The sequence below is a fragment of the Diabrotica undecimpunctata genome, chromosome 8, assembly GCF_040954645.1.
Source record: "Diabrotica undecimpunctata isolate CICGRU chromosome 8, icDiaUnde3, whole genome shotgun sequence".
NCBI classification, from domain to species: Eukaryota; Metazoa; Arthropoda; class Insecta; order Coleoptera; family Chrysomelidae; genus Diabrotica; species Diabrotica undecimpunctata.
The window spans coordinates 69,268,488-69,290,308 of NC_092810.1; the positions used below are offsets into that span (position 1 = coordinate 69,268,488).

Consider the following 21,821-nt stretch of genomic DNA (forward strand, 5'->3'; position numbering starts at 1 on the left):
TGACGACAGTAAAAGTGAAAGTGAGGAAGGCGGGAGTATAGAAGAAATGTAAAATACACAGTTTAAATACATTTTAATTATTTATGTCGATACCTACGTATTTATTAAGGTTTAACATATTTATGCGCTTAAATACACTATTATACAAATGTTTTATACAGTTTTTTTATTTTATTCACATAAAGGTATTTTTCGGGAAAAAAATGTTTTAGAACCCCTGACAGCCACAAAATGTCAATAATATTAATTCTTAAGTTATTTATAGTTATCCTTTAGGAAAAAGTATATTTGCTTCAAACCTGTTTCTCATAAAATTTATCATCACTGTTGGTCATAAGAACCTGTACTGTAAAGTCAAGGTGGGACAGACTATAGATATAAATATTAAAAGTACTATAAACACACAAGAGTACTATGTTCTCTTACGGATTGATCAAAAATTATTGTAACATTTATGACATTGATATCAAAACAATCTAAAAATATTGACAACTGCAGTGTAGTGTTACATGTCATGCATGGTGCACAAATCAAACTAACTGACACTCATCAAAATCGGGAATGGGAACATATTTATATAAAAAAAAATTTATTTTATTTTTCAATAGCCTTCAGATCTGCATGTACACCATTGGAGCGCGTCGTGTAGTTTTTGAGAACATCTCCATATAATATATAAACATATATTATACAGCACGGTATTGACTTTCATACATTATAACGTGATGTCTGTTTCTCAGTTTTGAAATAATTTGCAAATATTGTAAATTTTTTGTAGTGTAGCATTTCATTTTACTTGAATTTAAAATTTTGGTAAGCACTGTACATATAACGTGTTTTATTATGTACTTAAGTTCCTGTGCCATTAGTTTTGTCTGGGTATGATTACGTTAGAAGTTTGTAATTTTTTCACGAAACAAACTGCATATTATAGACGCAGCTGCACTCTATTTCCCCCCAAGTACAGAATAAAAATGTCTACACTACTACTCAGATTTTAATTAGTCTGGCGATGGCTTATAAAATACCCAAACGCCCAGATTTCGTTCTCATTTCATATTTTACTGTCGCGATTTTTGCAGTCGTAAATTTATAGTTTCGTAGTGAAAAACCCACGTACCTATGAGATAAGTGTAATTTTTTTAAGTCCCAATCATTTAAACATAAACTATTAGAAGTATCTTCATAGGGTTCTTTCCCTGGGGTTGGAATTCAGTAGCTATACTCATCAACATGTCACAAATCTTCCTTTTTCATCGTCTTTTTGCCGAAGAGGTATGAAGGGGACTAGATCTAGTTCAAGGATCTATGTCTTCTATTTTTTGCATTAATAGATAGTCTCCAAGGGTTAAAGACGCCAATAGTGAGTTTAAACCATTAAAATAGATTATTTGTTCTACGGTCAAATTAGGGACACATTTGTATAACTTATTATGCTATTGAATTCGTACTTATTGTTTAATAACAAGAAGTTATTTGAGAATTTTATGATTTAAATTAAAGTATATGATTCATTATATATATGAGCGAACATAGACTAATTAGAGCAAAAACCACTTTTAACACTGAAGTTGAAAGAACAAAAATGATCCTCAAAAAGAAAAGTGGAAGGTGGCTGTTCCCAGAAGATATAACACTTTACGAAGAAAATATTAAGACTAGTTTGGATACACACGACTTAGAGAATATCAGCATCAATGAAATGAACAATAATATAACCCAAATATTGAAAGAAGCCGAAAAGAAATACTGTCCTCGTCCTGAAAACAATAACAAAAAATTAAGCCACAACACAAAACATCTTCTAGAGGAAAGAAGAAAACTTAGGGAAAATCAGGATCATAACCAAAATGAACTAAGAATTTTGAATAAGAAAATTAAAAAGGAAGTTAGAAAAGATCTGAGACAATACAATACGATGGAAATAACTAGAGTAATAGAAGAAAACAAAAGCAAAAAGAAAGTACTCAGACAGAGCATGTCCATTGGAAGAAAAAACGTCCACAAATTAAGAAATGAACAGGGGCAAATCATTGAGAATAGAGTTCAAATTATGAATACGATAGAGAGTTTTTATAGACAACTATACAAAGAACAGCAATGTAACCGGAGTGGATCATTACCAAAGATAATCAATCAGGGATCTGAAATTTTACCGGACGTAACACCCAATGAAGTTCGAAGGTCAGTGCAAGAAATAAAAAACAATAAGTCCCCCGGAGGCGATGAAATAGTAGCAGATGGCTTGAAAGTGGCTGGAAAAAGACTATGGCAGGTCCTTGCCAAACTATTCATTAGATGTTTGGAGGAAGCAATAACACCAACCCAGTGGTATAACGCAGACATTATCATACTTCATAAAAAAGGGGATGCTACCGACCTTAGGAATTACAGGCCCATAAGTCTACTTTCACATATTTATAAACTATTTACAAAAATAATTACGAAACGACTAGAAAATAAATTGAAATTTTATCAGCCCATAGAACAGGCGGATTTTAGAAAAGGCTATGGAACAAACGATCACCTACTGGTAATAAAAAATCTTATAGAAAAATGCACTGAATATAATAAACCACTAGCTTTAATATTTGTCGACTATGAAAAGGCATTCGACACCGTAAATCAACAAAAAATGTTGGAAACCTTGACAGAATGCCGAATTGACTATCGGTATATCAATATAATTAAACACATATACCAAAACGCAACAGCCAGTGTTAGAGTGGGTGATCGTCAAACCCAGAAATTCCCGATACAACGTGGAGTACGCCAGGGGGACACCATATCGCCGAAACTGTTCACTACGCTTTTGGAATATATATGTAAAAGGGCAAAAATTGACCGACAAGGGCATAAACAAAAACGGAGAAAAGCTTAGCCATCTAAGGTTTGCAGATGATATTGTACTAATAGCTGATAGGATAGATGAGGTCAAAATTAAATGATTAGCTGATTAAATCAGCTCTATCTTTCCTCGCTAGAAGGGGGATTGAAAATAAATATATCTAAAACCCAGATGATGACAAATCTTGTAGTCAGCGAAGATATATGCGTAGGAACAAGATCCATAGACCAGGTAATGGCCTATAAATACCTAGGTCATAAGATTCGCATAGGAAAAGATAACCAAACCGTTGAGCTTCTCCGTCGTATAAGACTGACTTGGGCAGTCTTCGGCAAGCTGAACCATACTTTCAAATCGTCTGATATACCAATATGCCTTAAAAGAAAAACGTTTAATCAGTGTGTTTTGCCAGTGTTAACTTACGGTGCGGAAACGTTGACCATGACAAGGAGAACAGTTCAAAAGATCCGTGTGTGTCAAAGGGCGATGGAGCGTGCTATGTTGGGCGTTTCACTACGAGACAAGATCCCAAATCGCCAGCTACGACAAATAACAGGAGTGACTGATGCAGTAGAGAGAGTAGCAACACTGAAATGGAACTAGGTAGGTCACGTGGCTCGAATGACAGATAATAGATGGACAAAGCGGATACTGGAATGGAGACCAAGAGATGATGCCTACCGAAGCAGAGGTCGTCCACCAACACGTTGGACTGACGATCTAAAACGTTGTCATAGGAATTGGATGTAAGAGGCACAAGATCGAAATAGATGGAAAATTATGAGGGAGATCTATGTCCAGCAGTGGATAAGCGAAGATTGAATGATGATGATGATGATATGATTCATTTCGTATTTACAGAGTGTTGCGCATTTTTTTGTAATATACTATAAGATAAGCCTAAAAAGCTTTTTCGGGTCTTGAAAGATTGCAGTCTAAGTCTAATAATCACTCTTATTTATCATTTTTTTGTAAATTTTAAGTAGTAATTAATTTACGTTTTTAATAATCGTTTGTTTCGATTTTATCAAAGACCGCAATCTATTTAATACATAATAAGTTAACTAATGTTAATATGTGTCCTTACATTTTTTCAGTATTTAATACATACATTTTTTGAAGTTTACTATTTTATTAAAGATATTTTTTTTGCGGCATATTACATTACAAAGTTAGTAGTTTTGATTATGTCATTCTTTGATATATTTTCTGATAATTTTAAGTCTTTTATAAATCTCGGGTTAAGATTTATTGGCGCCCTAATATTTGTAGTTTAGCTGTATTCAGTATTTCTTGTTTTTCTTTTGTCAAACTGTTATCAAATTGTTATCTATCTGTCATTTATCTATGACTTTTCTATCAGTCATATCCTTATTCACCTCCATTAAAGCTCCCGAGAAGGAGCAAGCAGGCCTTCGTATTGTTATTGTGTACGATCTGCTTATTACCACTTGTTCTTCCTCTTTTAGTCGATACACTAAAATCTTTGACCACCTTGAGCTGATTTTTTGCTTCATCTAAACAAAAAAATGGCGCAATAAACGAATCGAGAGCAGTGCTGAATGGCACACAATTAAAGATCAAATTTTAACATATCTCAGGTGACATTGCTTGGTTTAAGGGAAATATCATATTAAAAAGAAACGTGCAACATCAAGTTCAAAAAAGTATATTAGCCGCTTGGACGTAATTCTGAGTTATTAATGAATAACAAGCTTATTCTATTTAATCAAAACTTGTGTCCAATGTAGAATCATGCTGATAAGTTAGGAATCGCACCAGCCAGTCAAACATTTAATCCACCCAAAGTTTCTATAACAAAGTGCTAAAGTTTTTGCAGAAAAATAATAGGAGACTCAGAGACTAAAATCATTTGAACTTGCTAGATCACATAAGTAAATGATTCAATGAAAATTAATTAGTTTTAGCTACCTTTAATTTATTATGACATATCAAAATTAACCATTGAGTAAACTAGTTTCAATTAACAGATTTGTGAGCATAATAAAAAAATGTAGTAGCAATATGCATATTGAAAGTGAATTAAAACTACTTTGAATATAGGAACAACATTGAAGTAAAGAAAATTTTTAAAAAGTATTGGTATCGTGGCCAACAATATACATGTCATATAAAAGTTGACCACAATTTCATATTTAGTCAAAGATTCATCAAAAAGTGTATACAAAAAAAAACTCAATGCATGACTGTATTAAAACTGATTTTATATGATTAAATAATACAAATAAAATAAAATAAATACAATTATAAATTGAAATATCCATTTACTATCTCTATCTCCATGAGATAGATGTAAAACAACAATTCAATTAACGACGCCATGTATAGCCAAAATACCACGAGAAACATTAAGAATTATATAATAGACAAAAGAAATGAGAATGTTAATAAGAATAACTTGAAAAACGCTATGGGTGCAGACAATCAAAATCATCACAAGAACAGGTGAGTCGTGAGTCTAAAGCCTAATGAGTGAGTATTGGGCAAAGAAAAAAAAATAAATGATGGGAAGCCGGTCTGAGACTGTGTAGTAGGGACACTAAACTGAGCAGGACTGCGTGAAGGATATGCTAGGTGAGGAAATTCTCATCCGCGACACGGCACGTCCCAAACTGTCGATTTGTTGACTGAACATACACACAAAATTCACATATACCAGACAGCATTTCATCGCAACTCAGAATTGACAAATAGATAAAAGGAAAAAGATCTGGCTCAGAAGAAAACTCAAAAATGAGTGACTTTTCTGAGTCTACAAATCAAAATATAAAGTCTTAAAGCCTTGAGTATATCACGATTTATATAAAAAGTTTATCGGATGTTGGATGAAGTATCCTTGCATAATAGAAAGAAGATATACAATAAGCAAGCTAATTGGCTGCAGTAAAACCAATGTAGAACAGACGTCTACCAGAGAAGATGTTCTTTCAGGTTGGAAGGTTGGCAATCTAAATGGTAATTGCAGCTTTAGAAACTACTGCACGAAAGATTTCTACCGATGAGCGGTCAAACCATCTCCTCAGGTCTTTCAGCCAAGAGATCTGGCGTCTTCCTACTAATCTTTTGCCCTGTACTTTACCTTCCAATATGATTCGGAGTAATTCATATCTTTCACCTCTGAACACATGATCCAAGTATTGTATTTTCCTATCTTTGATCATGCTTAGTAAATATTTTTGTTTACTCATGCGCCGAAGTATCTCATCGTTGGTAACTTTTTGTACCTGTGGGATTCTCAGCATCCGTCTGTATATATACATCTGAAAGGCATTTATTATTTTTCTATTTCAGAGTCCATTGTCCAACTTTCACAGCAAGCCAGACAAAATGTAACATCTGATCATTCGGATTCTCAGCTCTAGACTAAGATCTGATCTTGTAAAAAATGTTTTCACGTTCATGAGTATTTTCCTAGCTTGTTCGATTTTTAATGGAAATTAATTTTTTATTGAATTACACTGGCTGTTGATATTTGCACCCAAATATGTTATGGAAGTTCTACCTTTTCTATTATTTGTCCCTTGGCAGTTTTGAAAACATTTAGATTTAAACTACCGAATTTCTTATACACTCGCGATCATAAAATCCGGGTCACCTTGAAAATTTCAAGTTTCTTGAATATTTTTGCATCTGGTGCAGTAATAACCTTTTTTTAACAACAGAAATGAAAAAATTAAAATCATGAAGAACAAAAACAAACTAAGGGCATCAAAGCCAGAAATATACATCAATAACGATCTAACGCAAGAAGAGATGAAGATCCAACAAGAAATACGGAAAATTGCAAAATTTCAACAAGAAAAAGGTATGAACACCAGAGTAGGTTATCAAAAATTAAATATTGACGGGGCTATATGGAAATGGAACAAAGAGAAGAATGAACTGGAAAAGGCAAACCAAGACACGCCAAAAAACCGATAAAACAACAAATATCGTACACACAACAAAAAACGGAAACGAAAATGACAAAGGAAAAGGACATGAATAGATTAGATAAGATAAAACAGACGAGCAGGAAAAAATATAATAGAAAAATGAAAAAACGCGATGAACTAAAAATAAGTACGTGGAACATCAGAACAATGCTTGAACCAGGAAAAATGCAGGAGATTGTCTCAGAACTAGAAAGATACCAAATTGATATTGCAGTGATTCAAGAAATTAGATGGGCAGGTCAAGGAGAAATAAATAAAAAAAAACTACACACTACAGTATTCGGGACATGGAAAACAAGGTCAATATGGAGTTGCTTTCATAATTATGGGAAAAATAAAAAATAACATTATGCAATTTAAACCAATAAATGAACGTATGGCTTACCTGAGAATTAACGCCAAACCATTTAATATATCAATCATAAACGTATATGCTCCAACTGAAAGTGCTGCTGCGGAGGAAAAAGACAAAATGTATGAGGAACTTGAACGAGAAATGGAGAATTTACCTAGAGAAGACACAATACTGGTAATGGGAGATTTTAACGCCCAAGTAGGTAAGGAAGACTACATTAACCAAGTAGCAGGTAAACACACATTACACGAAAAAACAAATGACAATGGTCAAAGATTATGTAACCTAGCAGCTAGTACCAATATGATTATCATTAGTACAAATTTCGAACATCCTAAATACCATAAAGTAACATGGATTTCCCCAGACCAAAAAACATGGTCCCAAATAGACCATATTCTGATTACAAGAAGGAAACAAACATCGGTTACGGACGTGAGAACTTACAGAGGTGCGCATGCAGACACAGATCATTTTATGGTGACTGCAAAGGTAAAACAAAAAGTCAAAAGAACTCTAAAAAACACGACAATGAAAGACAAATGGTACGTAGAAAAACTGAATGCTCCAGACATAAGGATTAAGTATGCTGATGACATGAACAAAAAACTAAAGGAACAGTGTAAATATACAAAGGATATAGAAACAGAATGGAGAAATTTAAAAAAATGTATAAATGAAACAGCGGATGTACACATAGGAATAAAAAGAAACAAAAAAAAACAAGAATGGTATAATGAAGAATGCCATAACATGCTAAAAAAGAAGATAGAAATTAGACAAATGTGGATAAGAACAAATAGACAGGATTATAGGGAAGAATACAATAGAATAAGGAATGAATGTAAGAAAAAAATAAGGAAAATTAAACGTGCCTGGTTAGATGATAAGATAAAAGAAATAGAAAAAGAAAGTAAGAACAGAAACACAAAAGCATTTTATAAGAAAATTAGCGAGCAAAACAAAACTTTTAAAGGAAAGATAAAAGGCATAAAAGATAAAAATGGAAAAGTATCAGAAAATGATGAAGAGTATAAAGAAATTTGGACTCACTATTTTAAAGAATTATTAACAGAGCAAGAAGATCAAGACCTAAATGAAAACGTAGAAGAAGAGACAATGATGTTAGGAAACCAGCTAGAAAGACCAACAAAAGAGGAAGTTGAGGAAATTATAAATAGCAGCCGTAATGGTAAATCTTCAGGATCAGACGGGATCAATATGGAACTTATAAAATATGGTGGTGAAGAATTAAAAGAAAAACTGTACAATTTAATAAAAGACATATGGGACGAAGAAAAAATGCCGGAAGAATGGAACAAAGGACAAATTATCACGATTCATAAAAAAGGAGACCAACAAATGTGTAATAACTACAGAGGACTGACGCTATTAAACACAGCATATAAAATTATGTCGACCTTAATACATCGAAGACTGACCAACGCTATGACGAATATCATAGGACACTATCAATGCGGATTTATTAAGGGAAAGTCTACAACAGATGCCATACATACAGTTAAACAAATTATGGAAAAAGCTCATGGATATAAAATAGAAATTGAACTGCTTTTTATAGATTTTCAGCAAGCATTTGATACAATAAAAAGATCAAAATTAATGGTAGCTCTGAAAGAAATGGGAATACAAAACAAATTAAGACGATTAATAAAAATGACAATGAGTAGAACTGTAGTGAGTATAAAAACTCAAGTAGGAGACACAGAAGAATTTGTCATAAATAAAGGGGTTAGACAAGGAGATTCGTTATCAGCAACCCTGTTTAATCTTGCCCTGGAATACATCGTCAGGAAAATAAACAAAGGTACCCTTAGAACTAGAGAAGGACAAATAATAGCATACGCTGACGATATTGTGCTAATAACAAAAAATAGAAAAACAATGGAAAAAATGTTAAATGAAATGGTAACAGAAGGAAAAGTAATGGGATTAAAAATAAACCAAGAAAAAACAAAAATAATGAGATTTGATAAAAACTTCGAAAACAAAAAGGTTAGACTAGGCGAATACATTTTTGAAGTCGAAAAATTTAAGTACTTGGGAATATTAATAACAAACAATGGAGAAAGAGAAACAGAAATCAAAGAAAGGATTATTACAGCAAATAAGACCTTCCATGCAAATAAGAAATTACTAAAAAATAAACTATTGAGTAAGAAATCGAAAATGAAGGTATACAAAACAATAATTCGACCGACGATGATGTATGCAGCCGAAACCCTCAGCATGACAAAAAAACAAGAGGAAAACCTTAGAATACAAGAAAGAAAAATACTAAGAGCAATACTGGGACCAATAAAAATAAATGAAAATGAATTTAGACAAAGAACGAACCTTGAGCTACTGGAAGAAATTAAGGAAGATATAGTGTGTAAAATAAAACAACAAAGAGCAAAATGGCTAGGACACGTATGGAGATCAGGATCAACTACGACGATATTCTCAATATTGGAATGGACACCAGCTGGCAAAAGAAGACGTGGAAGACCAAGATCTACATGGTTACAAGAAGTTGTAAATGATCTCAACAAGGCGGGCATACGACAGTGGAAAGGAAAAACCAGAGATAGGACACAATGGAGAAAAATAACTGAGAAAATTAAATAAGGAACATGAGGACTGATCTACCTCAAAACATAGATCTAGAGAGCGTAAGCGGCGTAACCCCTAAAGGGGTGTTTAGCCACATATATATATATATATATATATATATATATATATATATATATATATATATATATATATATATATATATATATATATATATATATATATATATATATATATATAATGTATTTTTTATTTGTCATCAATGTTTGTTTTGAAAGAAAGAAAAAACGGTTTTTTATTGATTTTATTGAAAAGGCAGAATACAAACCAAATTGTTGAAACATACATACGAAAGAAAAAATGAAAAATACAGAACGTGGTAAAACATCGGTGGAATTTCAATGACTAATATCGTGTATTGCCTCTCCTTGCTCTAATAACCTCTTGCAGACGACGGGGCATATTCTCAATTTTTCTCCGGATTACATATTGTGGTATGTTATTCCTCTCTCTCACTAACAGATCCTTAAGCTCCTGTGCGTTGTTAGGAAGAGGTGTATGGGTTTGAATACGTTTTTTCAAATCGTACCAGAGATGTTTGATGGGATTCAGATCCGGAGATCTAGCTAGCCAGGGTAACCTCGTAATTCCAACCTTGTCCAAGTATTGCAGTGATCCTGGCAACTTGCGGTCGCACGTTTTCCTGCATAAAAACTGCGTCTTCTCTAAGCACTGCCATGGTGGGCATAACATGTTCTTCCATAATCTCCGTAATGTACCTTAGTGCAGTTAAGGACCCATTTTCGATGAAGGGTAATTCTGTGCGGAAGTCGGAAGATACACCTCCCCTAGACATGACCGAGCACACACCAAATGGCATTCTTGGAGCAATGCAAGCTTGTGAAAATCGTTCACCGGTTTTCCTTCAAACTCTTACACGTCCATTGGATCCAGTTAGGCAGAAACGGGATTCATCTGAGAATAACACTTTGCTCCAATCATTAATTTCCCAGTGCGCGTATTGTCGAGCAAAAGCTAGTCGTGCAACTCGATGCGCACGACCAAGGGGCGGTCCTGTAGCCATTACTCGAGAAGATAGTCCAGAAGAACGAAGTCTTCTCCTGACTGTTGCAACGCTAACATTGCAATTTCGTACTTCCTGTAGGCAATTTCGATGCATAACCGCAGTTGAGGTCCGGTTTCGTAAAGCCTGAAACACAAGGAAACGGTCATCTCGTGTCGTGGTCGTTCTTCTTCGTCCAGGGCCAAGTCGTCTGGTTAGCAAACTCGTCTTCTGAAAGCGTTGAAGCACTCGTTGAACCACAGAAAGGCTTACGCCAACAGTTCTTGCGACTTGCCGTTGAGTGTGACCGTCTTTCACAAACGCAACAATGCGTGCCGTTTCAACAACAGTCAAGGCATTTTTGGCAAAAAATAAACAATAATAAATACTAATAATGACACTAATAAACACTAATCGTGGCAATAATAAACGTTTGTTTGTTGCGTTTGAACAGAAAGTCGAAGCACAAATGAGACATTTAAAACAAGCGGCAGTTACAGGTACCGTTCATTTTGGGAAGTGTATAGTTTTCCGCGAAATCGGCATTATTGTAATTCTTTGTTACAAAGGAAACCGCTAAGCCGACAACAATTCTCAGAAACATACATTACTTTGTATTTGTGTTATTATTATTTACGATAAAGCTCGTTAAAAATGAAATAACGGCGATTTTCAAGGTGACCCGGATTTTATGATCGCGAGTGTATTTTGCAGTTCTTTTGCATTGTATTAGGATGGTATCATCAGCGTACCTGATGTTGTCTATGCTGGTTCCGTTAATGTTGATTTCACCTTGGACCTCGTCTAATGCTTCTCGGAATATAAATTCCGAATAGATTATATAATAGCGGTAATAAGACGCAACCCTGTCGCACTCCTCGTCGGATTCGTATATCTTTGTATGATGTGTGCTCTATTTCAATTTTTGCCGTTTGGTGTCAATATAGTTCTAAGAAAATTCGCAAGTCTTGATCGTCAATTCCAGTTGTTCTCAGAATTTCGATCATATTTTGATGGTTAACGCAGTCAAATGCCTGTCGATAATAAATAGAACATGCGTATATATCTACATTTATGTCTCTGCATGGTTAACACACTTAAGGCAAAAATCTAAATTGAGTGTTACTCATCTGAAACTCAAACTTCTTGTAAATTCGTGTATGGATGATTTTAGTTCTCGTGAAGAAAAGTATTAAGGGCATGAGACATCAAGCTTAATATTTGATAGTCCTCGCATTGTGGGAAATTGGGATTTTTTTGATAATGTTACAAATGTTGATTTTAACCAGTCTGATGATATATTACCTGTGTCGCATACCTTATTGAATAGTGCTGTTATTAAGTCTAGGCGTTTACTTTCGTTGTTTGCAAATAATTTAAGTACTTCGACATTGATATTGTCTGGGATCGGTGGCTTTTCCATTTTTGTGAGCTTTTACCTGCAGGTATGGTAACTTCTTCTTTGGTTATTTCTGGACCTTTTTCATTTATTCGATCATGTGTGGATGGTGGAGAGGACGAAGAAGATGGCAAGGAATAAGTATCTGGCAGGTTTTATTGAATATTCCCGGAAAAGGCACAAAAGCCCTTAACACAACATAGAACAAAATAAATATAGGCGGTATGAATAATATGAAGATCAAAGTAGAGGAAATCTTGGAAGTTTATATATCTGTTTTCCTTTCTTTTTAATCTGAACCGTAAATCGATACTCATAATTTGTAGTATCAGAAAAATATTCTAAATATGGTTCATTTTAAAAACTCCCCGAAAAAAATATCCCCGAAAATATTCTTTAGATAGTAGATTAAAAATTTCAAAAGACAAGTTTAGAAAGAAAATGTGTAGATAGTAACTTAATAAAATAAAACCAATAGTTATAGTTTTTAGTAAATAAAACAATAAAATTTATGATTACCTCATTTCTTGAGGTTTTTACTTTTCTCTTCTTCCAATTGCCTGCAATTTTTAAGTTACAATCATCTTCAGATTTTAGAGGATGATTTTCAAATATTTCCAAAGTATTTTGAGATAAAAAGTGACATTTAACATCTTCATGATTTTCGTCTATATATTCCAAATCTACCATTGTTCCTGTATCATTATCAATTGTAGTGACAATTGGATCATCTATCTCTTCGTTTTGGGGCAATGGTAGCAGATCCTGGATGTTGTTAATAAGTTCTGCCAGAACATCCTAAAACATGATTAAAGAAAATTAAATACTTACATTCTTTTATTTACCTCTTTCAACCCCTATGTCAATTACAATATTTAGCCTTATTTTGCTTTTTTCATACAGTTGTACATTCCAGATCAGTGAATATATATTTAATCCTAAAAATAACCAGCTACACCATTTCTTTGTAAATTTTACTGTTATCATGACTGATCATAAAAGTGCAGTGTAGTTTTTATAAGCAAACGAAAATTTTTTTAATATAATGTTACGATAATTATTTCGTATAAAACTGTAAATATATTATGACTAATATAGTTGAAAAACTAGTTTTAGCCCAAGGCCGCCTTCGCCAAAATACCTGTCTATTCGATCGAGTCTCCGTTATTCTTGTCAACACCACCAACAACCGGTCTTCCCCATGTTCGAGTAAATTCATGTCTGCTATAGGGGATTCCGAAACTAACGGAGTTTTATATAAAAAGAGAAATTTTGTTGGGAAGAAAACAGTTAATATCTGAAGATCGCGCGCCGCGTTTAAATTGTAACGCACGAATTATAATAAATTATATAAGTGTAATTAAAATAAATTAGTACAAAATAAAGACTTTAATAAACTTTTAAGTGTTATAAATAGAACCTTTAATAAATAAATTAGAATTAATAAAAAACGTAACAATAATTTGAAATTGTTTGGATGGTTAATTTAATATTTGGAAAATTAAATTATATAATATGCTAGACATTAATATATGTCTGAAACTATTTTCTCTTCTATAAGTAAAATATAAAATTAAAAATACCTATTTTTTATGTCTTAATCAGGTCTTCGTATAGACACAGGTAGAGGTATAAGACAGAGAAACTCCTTAAGCCCCCTATTCTTTAATCTCATAAAGGATGAAATAACTAAAACCGTGAGGAGGTAAAGATTATAAGATGGAAAATAAAGAAATTATGATCCTATGCTATGCAGACGATGCCATACTAACAGCAGGAAATTAGGACGACTTACAAAGATTGGTCCATAAATTCAACATAATGGCAAAGAATATATATATATATATATATATATATATATATATATATATATATATATATATATATATATATATATATATATATATATATATAATATATAAGGGTTCTATTGCGCTACGGCCTTCACCTCATTCCGAGACTTTCCTTGACCTCTTATCTCGTCCATGATGGATCTTCTCCAAGTTTGTACTGGGCGACCTCTTTTTCTTCTTTCTTGGGGATTCCACTCTACAGATTGATGACAACGTAACAATCAAAGGAAAGAATAAATTCAAATACTTGGGGTTTATAATCACGAAAAAGGCAACAACAGAGGAAAAAATTACACAAAGATTAGGACAAACAAGAACATCAATCCGACAACTTAACTCAATAAGGTGGGATTAGACACCTAAATATGAAGACAAAAACACAGATTTATAAAACATTAGTGCGAAGTATTATGACATATGGGGCTGAAAATTGGATCATAAACAAGAAAAACAGCAGTAAGATAGTAGCAACAGAGATGGAATGCCTGCAAAGATGCTGCGGAGTAACAAGAATGGATAGGAGAAGTAATGACGAAATAAATCAAACACCATCAATAGAAACAGACATACTAACATATATAAGACAAAAAAGACTAAAGTGGTATGGACACGTAAAAAGAACTAGCGACAGCAGATGGATAAAGAGAATAACCGAATGGAGCCCCATAGGAAGGAGGAAAAGAGGATGATCCAGAAAATCCTGGAGTAACGAAGTAGACGACGCCATGAGTAAGAGAGGCCTAAACGATGGAGAATGGGACAACAGAAGAGAGAGATGGAAACGGTTGAGCGAGGGAAGGTATACAGTAGACTCCCTCTATAACGAGAACTGAAATGACAGACTAATTACCTCGTTATAAGCCGATCTCGTTATATCAGACAATCATAATACTGTGCATACATATGAATCTGTAGTTTTCTAAACCATTAACTTCCTATAGTGAAGCCATTCGGAGCAATATAAGATGTTAATAAATATTGTTTGAATGGCGTTTTTGAAAAAAAGTTATTTACTTTTATTGTCAATGAAATATATTAAAACATAAAAGAGTTGTTTAAAATAAAAAGATGTACTTATATTTTTTTCCAACTACATAATATATAAATCGTATTTTCAAGGATAATGTTACGTAAAAATATGAGTCATAGTTTTAACCTGTAAACATGTTTTTATTCACATGCTTATGTTTTAGATTTTACGAGAGGCGTCTATTTACCTGAATGGAATTTCCAGAACAAGGTCGAACCGATGCGGGAAATCCAGTTTGCCTTTACCGTTTCGCCGTCGTCTACTCAAGACTTTTCGAGATAACGGCACTGGCATATATTAACAGGACATTTTATTTGGAGAGAACAGTTAATTCTCAAGACGCGCTCGCGAATTTGATTGTTACGTACGGATAGATATAAATTATTGTCAGATAAGTTAATATAAATAAAAAATAAATTAAATCCATAAGTGTTATAAATATTGAACCTTTTAATAAATTCACAATAAATGGTGGCAGAAGTGAGATCGAACATAAATTAGACTTATAATAATAATACAAGTGAATATTTGTAAATTGTGAAAATGACGACGATTTATGAGCTGACAGTGACTAATTTAAGAAGACATCTTGAAGACAGAGAATTAGCTTCTACCGGAAAAAAGGCTGAGTTAGTCCAACGACTAAAGAACGCTTTGCTAGAAGAAGGACTAGATCCAGAGACTTATATATTTGAAGATGCTGTCATCTCGTCGATTTCGAAATTAGAGAGCAAAGTTTCCGGCGACATCGCTTCTTTGGAAGACAAAGTTTCTAACGAGATTTCTTCGCTGGAAAGCAAAGTCTCTGCTAATATCTCTTTGGAAATCTCTAAAGTAACTTCTGAGATGTCTGCCCTCGACAATAGAATGTCTTCGCTAAAAAACCAAGTTGCTGCCGATATGTCGGCCTTCGAAGAAAAGATTAAAGAGATAGAAAGGAAGATGGAGGAAACCGGGACAGCAGAGAGAGGAAACGATCCAATTACAGTAGAGACAAAAGAAGACGAGACTAAATGTAAGTTGGAAATACGGCCGAAATTTGAAGGAAGTGGAGGTTCTGTCCATGTGAAAGTCCCAACTTTCGACGGAAAATCGTCATGGAATAACTACATGAAACAGTTCGAATCAGCTGCAAGAGCGAATGGATGGTCTGAAAAAGAAAAGGCTGTAAACCTGACTATCGCTCTTCGAGGAGATGCCTTAGATGTGCTTCAGACCATAGCCGTAGAGGAGACCGATGATTTCGAACAACTGAAGAAGAGGTTAAATATGCGATATGGCCACGAACATTTGGAGCATGTATATCAGTCGCAGCTTAAAAATCGTAGACAGAAGAAAGATGAGGCTCTTCAAGAATATGAGGTAGATATTGCCAGATTAGTACGATATGCTTATCCAACAGCTCCCGAAGACATGATGGAAAAATTGGCCGTTCAAACGTTTATTGATGGTCTTCGTGATCATGAAATGCAGAGAACACTACGATTAGCTCGTCACAAGACGCTGGTTGATGTCTTATCCGCCGCCCTCGAATACGAGTCAGCTACGCAGGCCTCTGGCGGGTACAGTAAAGTTAGGACTGTAAAAGAGGAAGGAGATGAAGATAAACTTGACCAGCTCGTTAATATGATGAAAAGTATTACATGCAAGAAAACGAAGACCATAAAATCAAGAAACTCACCATCAGGAAAACCAGAACGAGTCGGCTTTAGGGGAGCAGCTTCGACCCGGAACTTTTCCAAAGACCCTCTTATACTAATAGCTTCTTTGAAATGTCGTGAAGATAGTGTATATGTAGATGGAGACATAAATGGTAAAAAGCATACGTTGTTGGTGGATACCGGAGCGACCAGAACCATTATACGCCCGACAGTTATAAACAGCCGAAAGAAACTGTTACCAACGAGGTTGCGACTTCGGACCGCTACAGGTGAAAATGCTAACATTCATGGAGAAATCCAGGTACAATTGGGAATTGGAGCAGAAAAGTTCGTCCATACTGTTATAGTTGCTGACATCGAAGAGGATGTTATATTAGGAATGGACGTAATGAATATGCATGGATTCCAATTGGATTTTAAGAATAAGGTAATCAAAGTTGGCAACTTTGTAGATGAAGAAGTGGAAGTAAACCAAGTCCAAGATGTGTCAGACCTCACGTTTGAGGAATTCATGGGTGCCTATGGAGGTACCGGTAAAGCAAGACATGGTGTTACCACTGAAGAAAAGCAAGATCTACTCGCGCTCCCCGATGACTACTCGCTGGCCCTTACCATCCCGGCCAGTATCAAAGACGCACCAGGGTTGGCATCCGTCTTTCGAAGGAAGTTTGGTCGAGTTGCAGAACTTCAATGTCAAGTGCCAGCTCCCGGTAAAACCTTGAAACTCCAAGATGCATCACGTTACCTTTTCTACCTGGTAACAAAAGACACTGCCCGTGACCAACCTACCTACCGAGATGTATGGGAAGCCTTACTTCAATTGAGAGAGCACGTACTAGAGTCCGACGTGCAAAAGTTAGCCATGCCAAAGTTGGAGTGCCGCCAATTAGATTGGAGGGTTATCCGAAATATGGTGGAGGAGATCTTCAAAGACACCGAAGTCCAGGTGTTAGTCTGTTGCAATCCGCTAAGTACCTTGTGCGGAGAGAAAACCGTCCCTTGTCATTTTTATACAACTGGAAGTTGTAAAAGAGGGTCCAGTTGCCGATACCAGCATACAGTTCCGGTTCCATTTCCGACAAGGTTCCAGGAGGAACCATCTTTTAAGAGGGGGGCAATGTTACGATAAATATACTGGCCTAAATTTTATGACTAACTATTCTGTTTTGTTGTAGAAATTTCGGTGGAAGTCTAGAACCAAAATTATGGTGAATGAGCCCGGCTAAGCTTCTCGATCTTTCGATGCAAGACAATGCGATCTTTCGATGCTGTTCTCGAATATCAGGATTGCTTATAAAATAACCGAACTTTGATTGAAGAGGGCAGTTAATTCTGAAGACCCGCGGCCGCGATATTTATTGTTACGCTCGCTTAAATAAATTATGTGTATTATTCGTTTAAATAAATTGATATAAATTATTGTGCCTTTTAATGAATTAAGATAAGAACAAGACATTATAAATTAAATAGACATTGAAATAAAAATCATCACAATATAGTACCTACACTTATTAAAAAATATAAAACAATAATATATAACATAAAACAACTACCTAACTATTGATGCTTTTAATATGGTTTATTAATTTTCTTTTAAGAGAGAATTAAGTTCCACTAGAGTGCAGATCTAGTGGGAACTACACCGGGCCTCTGGGTATTGACTGCAGACCAACCATCTGGAGTTCAGTCAGAGTGTTGATCTGATAACATCTCCACTAGCCATAGGCTATTCCACAGTTCCATACCCGGTCTTGGAGTATTGATCTGAGACAGACCTATCCTTTCCTGTGACTAAGTATTGATTAGTCAGTTTCCGCTCGTCGCCGGACCAAATTTAATGTCAATCGGCCCGTTTCATCTCTATTCCTTTGACCCGACCTTTAATGTCTTCGCAGCGTGTGTGTATATATACTCAGTAATTACCGCTTTTTATGATGTTAATAAATGTATTTTATTTTCTCGTGTATTAAACAGTGGGTGGCCGAGCCGTACATCCAGGTCATAGCCCCAGGATTGGCAGTTTATTTTATTGGTTTAAATATTACTTTATTTTGTTATTTATTTGTTCGAAATATATTTTTATTTTAATTTAAACCTGCGTTTTTCTGAGTCTGTTGCCTAAAAGAGGTACTCGTCACAAGGTGTTGTCAAACTAATAAATACAATAGATTCAAAATCAGTATAAAATCACTTTGATAAAGCTTCTAAAAGATACAACCTAAAAAAAGCTGGTAATGAGTGGTAATTTCAAAACTCAAGGTTCAAAGTTGTAATGGTCAATGGTTGTAATGGAAAAATGTCTGCTTACTCCAGTTCTAACAAATGTCCAACTCTTATATTTAACAAAAGATTTGGACTTTTAATTATACTATCCACTTCACTACAGATAAAGATACTTAATGCTGTAGGTGGGATGAGTCTATTAATGGTGTAAACAAGATGGCTTCTTGTCTTGTGGAGTGTATTGAATCATTAAATATTTCACCAAATTTGAAAAAAAAATATTTGGTCAGATAATTATTGTCCATCCCAAAATCATAATGTGCTACTTTTATATTCAAAACAAATTTGCACAACTTGAGGAAATTAAACACAAATACTTATTAAGGAGATATACACATCTTGAAGCTAATTTGGATCATTCTTTAGTAAGGAGGTATTGTAGAAAAAAGACCTTTAAAATTATGATTCCTTGGTTTATATCATAAACACATTTTTATTCAATAACTTTATACTGTGGACTTAAACACAAACTGCTGTAATCTTGTGGCTTCTAAAGATATGCCAGTTATCTCTACAAAGACTATCACTACAAAAAAGTATAAACATCCATAAAAATGTTAAAATGGTACCTCGTTTTTCATCCATTTTACAAAAACCTTTAACATTCAGCGTTTGTAAGAATATATGTGTTACAACTTTTCTTATTCTGACTTTATACATTTTTATGTTCTATTAAAAAAAGTTGATTTTTTAGTCTCTTTCGTATTCAAGTATATTTGGGAAATAAAATTCTAGTTCTCTCATAAATTTTATTTTATTTGTAAACAATCTTAGTGGCATCCTGTGGTAAGTCACAATCTTAGTGATATTCTGTAGTAAGTCACAAAGAATTGAAAATTTAGAGCTCATAAGTCACATCAAAGTCAAAATTTCAAGAAACAAAAAAATTGGAGTAAATGGTTCATACACTAGAATTTTGATCACATAGATAGATCACAAATTAGCATTGGCATAGTGCCATTATTGATGAATACTTATTATATATTAGAACTTAAACTATAATACATTTTACACTATAGGTATCTAAAAGGTAAGTGATGAAAAAACAGGTAAATTCCTTAGGAACAAATGCACATGTTCTATGGATCCATGGAAGATGTAGTAGTAAATGTAGTAGTTTATAATTAATTTATTAAATTATAATATATATTGGAAAGGTCTTTGATACTAGTCGTATTATTTATGCCAGTTGGTTACTCTTTAAATATGTATCATCTTCAACATACATCTTTTATTGTAATATTGATAATTGAATACACATATTAAAAAGCAACACATATTTGAATATAATTATGTTTATATATTCTGTTTTTAATGGATCAATTTTTAATCAAGGTATTTTAAAAAAGGAATAAAGGATACTAACTTGAGCTTTCTGAACTCTGTCATTGAAGCTCCACGTCTTTTCTACCATATCATAACAATCATGGCAAACACAAGTTGGAAAACTATCACCAGCAGACACTTTTATTTGAAACAACTGAAATATTTTTGAGCAAAAACCAGTATCTTCCAGAATAGGAACTTGGCTGGAAGGGCATTCTGCACAAAGACGGCACCTAGAATCCATTATGTCACAGACGCTAAAACGTCTTTAGTTTATTAAGACATTTTATTAGTATTAAAGGGAAAATTATTGTCTTAACAAAAAATTATTTATTTTTCATGTTCTATCTATCTTTGTAAACAAAAATATTCAGACATTACTACTGTCACTGTCAAATGTGTCACAGTTAAATTATGTGATTATGATAGAGATGGGCAATTTTCTGATCTTGAAATATAGAAACATTATTTAAAAAAGAATAGTTAGCCAACGAAATGCATAAATTTGTTGGATTCTAATTGAGAATTGAGACAGTCACTATAGTCGGTTCGCTAATCCCAGTCCGAACTGTCTAGTGAATTTAGTAATTATTTTTTGCGAAGTTAGTTACTCTTTGACGTATTTCATTAGAGTATTTCATCGAACTTTTTCTGCAAACTATACCACAGAACAAATGATAATCAGAATGCCCACTCTCAGATGCCGCTTTTGAAGTTTTCATTTCATTTCATTTTAGACGGAACTCGATGACGGAAACTCGAATTGAGAAATTTGTGACAAGCTACAGCAGAACTGTAATTTAAATTTTTAGAGATTAATAATTTAGTACATTTGAAATAATTTAATATATTCTTCAACTAAAAGTACGAATTAAATAGTGCATATTATGTCTGTAGTTGCCGTAAATAAATTAAACCAGGTTAATTTGTCTATGCACACCAGATAAAATGTCACTGAACAGCACTGGTTCCGACTAAAACTACCATGGACTAAAACATATAGCTGACTCCGTCTGGGCGAACGAGATGCGCGTACTTATTTTTTCAAGCAGGGCCCTGATTCTAATTGAGATTTCGACTCAAAACATGTCGAAATTAATATGGCGACGTCGAAATGCGACTTTGCAAACCTTGTGGATTTCAGCTGAACTAACCAAACGACGTCACTAATTTTCGATTTATCGAAATTAATTTCAACTTCAAGAAAGTGGTTGAAATTTCATTTCGAGTCGAAATTAATCTGACATGACTGGCTGGACTGGGAGAACGGAGAAGTGAACTTAGGTTCAGTTTAGGTAGGCGGTGTTGTGTTTTGATCCTTGCAAGGAAAACTGAGGCACAAAGTATTAATATGGCTATATTTTACGGACATTTGCTAGTTTTGGAGGAATTAGAGAGGATAGATATCCGATGCTCACAACGGAGGATAAGAAGAATGTTACGGGATACTCAAAATTCTTTTTCACTAAGTGA

At 34.1% G+C, this 21,821-nt stretch overlaps 1 protein-coding gene across 1 annotated transcript in view; it reads right to left on the reverse strand.

Annotated features, from left to right (window-relative positions):
- Positions 1-20,733, reverse strand: part of LOC140447668 (uncharacterized) — a 63,781-nt gene extending 43,048 nt beyond the window's left edge. The window contains exons 1-2 of the mRNA XM_072540460.1: positions 20,389-20,733; positions 12,715-12,993 (exon numbers count right to left, since the gene is read on the reverse strand). Coding sequence (XP_072396561.1) covers positions 12,715-12,993; positions 20,389-20,592 — 483 coding nt within the window. The 5' untranslated portion in view covers positions 20,593-20,733. The remainder of the gene's footprint in view (positions 1-12,714; positions 12,994-20,388) is intronic.
- Positions 20,734-21,821: the final 1,088 nt, after the last annotated feature.